This window comes from Hyposmocoma kahamanoa, unplaced genomic scaffold, assembly GCF_003589595.1.
Source record: "Hyposmocoma kahamanoa isolate Upper Pololo Valley unplaced genomic scaffold, ASM358959v1 64, whole genome shotgun sequence".
Lineage (NCBI taxonomy): Eukaryota > Metazoa > Arthropoda > Insecta > Lepidoptera > Cosmopterigidae > Hyposmocoma > Hyposmocoma kahamanoa.
Window position 1 is genome coordinate 5,723,263 of NW_020653852.1, and position 1,373 is coordinate 5,724,635.

A 1,373-nucleotide genomic window follows, 5' to 3' on the forward strand; every position below is an offset into this window, starting at 1 on the left:
GCCACATGGCGTCTAAGGCATACGATCTTATTCAGCTTTCAGTAACGAACCTTCTTATCTAATTGTCGTACATCTTTTTATAAATATAACTCATTGATGGAATGAGTTCATCATGAGCTATTATGATTTTGATGTTTTATTGAAATGGGATTTTTTTGTAAATGACTTGCAGGTGGAACAAGGGGGGGGGGGGGTGGGGGGTGACGTATAAAAAAAAAGGGGGGAAAAAACCCCCCTTACATTTTTATTTTTTAAAATTCACGTTACACTTTGTGTAAAAGGCTCAAATACATGAAGTCTAGTTTGCACTGCAAGAATACTCGCTACAAATAGATACTTCTGCGCCGGCAGGTTGTGCGTAATGAGGTGGATCAGGTCCAAGGTTATTCTTCCTGTAGAATGTTTCCTTCAGTAGAGCTTCCCGACCGTGGTGGACGTCTTTACCAAGCAATTTAGAGGCCTTTTGATTCCATCCATAGTCCCAACTTGTTACTATTCTGAAGTAAAATCTGTATAAATGAAAATATGTGATATTGGATGAAAAACCCAACGACTGTTACTTTAAATTCAATTATTGGCACGCGTTTTTTTCATTCTATAGTGCCAATAATAGTACAGTGCCAGAACTAACTTACGTGACACTTAAGGAAAAAAGTTTGTTACCAAGCAAAACAGACCAAACTCAAGCTCGCGCTCGTATGTAGCAAGTAGTTCTATCTAAAGTATCTAACCTGACCTTCGAAGAAAGGGTATGAAGGCTACATGGTATGGAAATGCGTCGCATTCCCTAAAAATACATTTCATCCCGACTGTCTTCCTAGAGGAGGTAACAGATTACGGTTATCCACGTTAAATGTAGTATCTTTCTGAGGATAAAACTCTAAGTTTATAGATGGTGATTTTCTTACCATAGCTATATATATTACCTTTAAACAGAATGATATTAAGCTAATGAAATTAAGAAGACGTACGCTGATTACTATACGGTGTGAAAACACGATTCTTAAAAATTTTTACGATAGAAAAAAACAAACTTAACTCGAAATTGTACAAAACGCTGTATTTAATAAGTACGTACTTAACATTATATAAATGATTTTTAAACGACTTCCAAAAAAAGGAAGGGGGTTCTTAATTCGACTGTATTTTTTTAACCGACTTCAAAAAAGGAGGAGGTTCTCAATTCGTCTGTATGTTTCTTTTTTTTGTATGTATGTTATGCAATAACTCCGCCATTTATGAACCGATTTTGATGATTCTTTTTTTGTCGGAAAGAGGGTACCTCAGAAGTGGTCCCATTTAAATTTGAAGGAAATATTCCACCTCTAAGGGTGATAAACTAGGGGATGAATGACTTTCGAGGTCGGTTTTTT

The 1,373-nt window shown here is 36.1% G+C and overlaps 1 protein-coding gene across 1 annotated transcript in view; it reads right to left on the reverse strand.

Annotated features, from left to right (window-relative positions):
- Positions 1 to 262: 262 nt before the first annotated feature.
- The window catches only part of LOC113231096, a 5,460-nt gene continuing 4,349 nt past the window's right edge, over positions 263 to 1,373 (reverse strand). Inside the window, exon 3 of the mRNA XM_026465269.1 lies at positions 263 to 509. Coding sequence (XP_026321054.1) covers positions 299 to 509 — 211 coding nt within the window. The 3' untranslated portion in view covers positions 263 to 298. The remainder of the gene's footprint in view (positions 510 to 1,373) is intronic.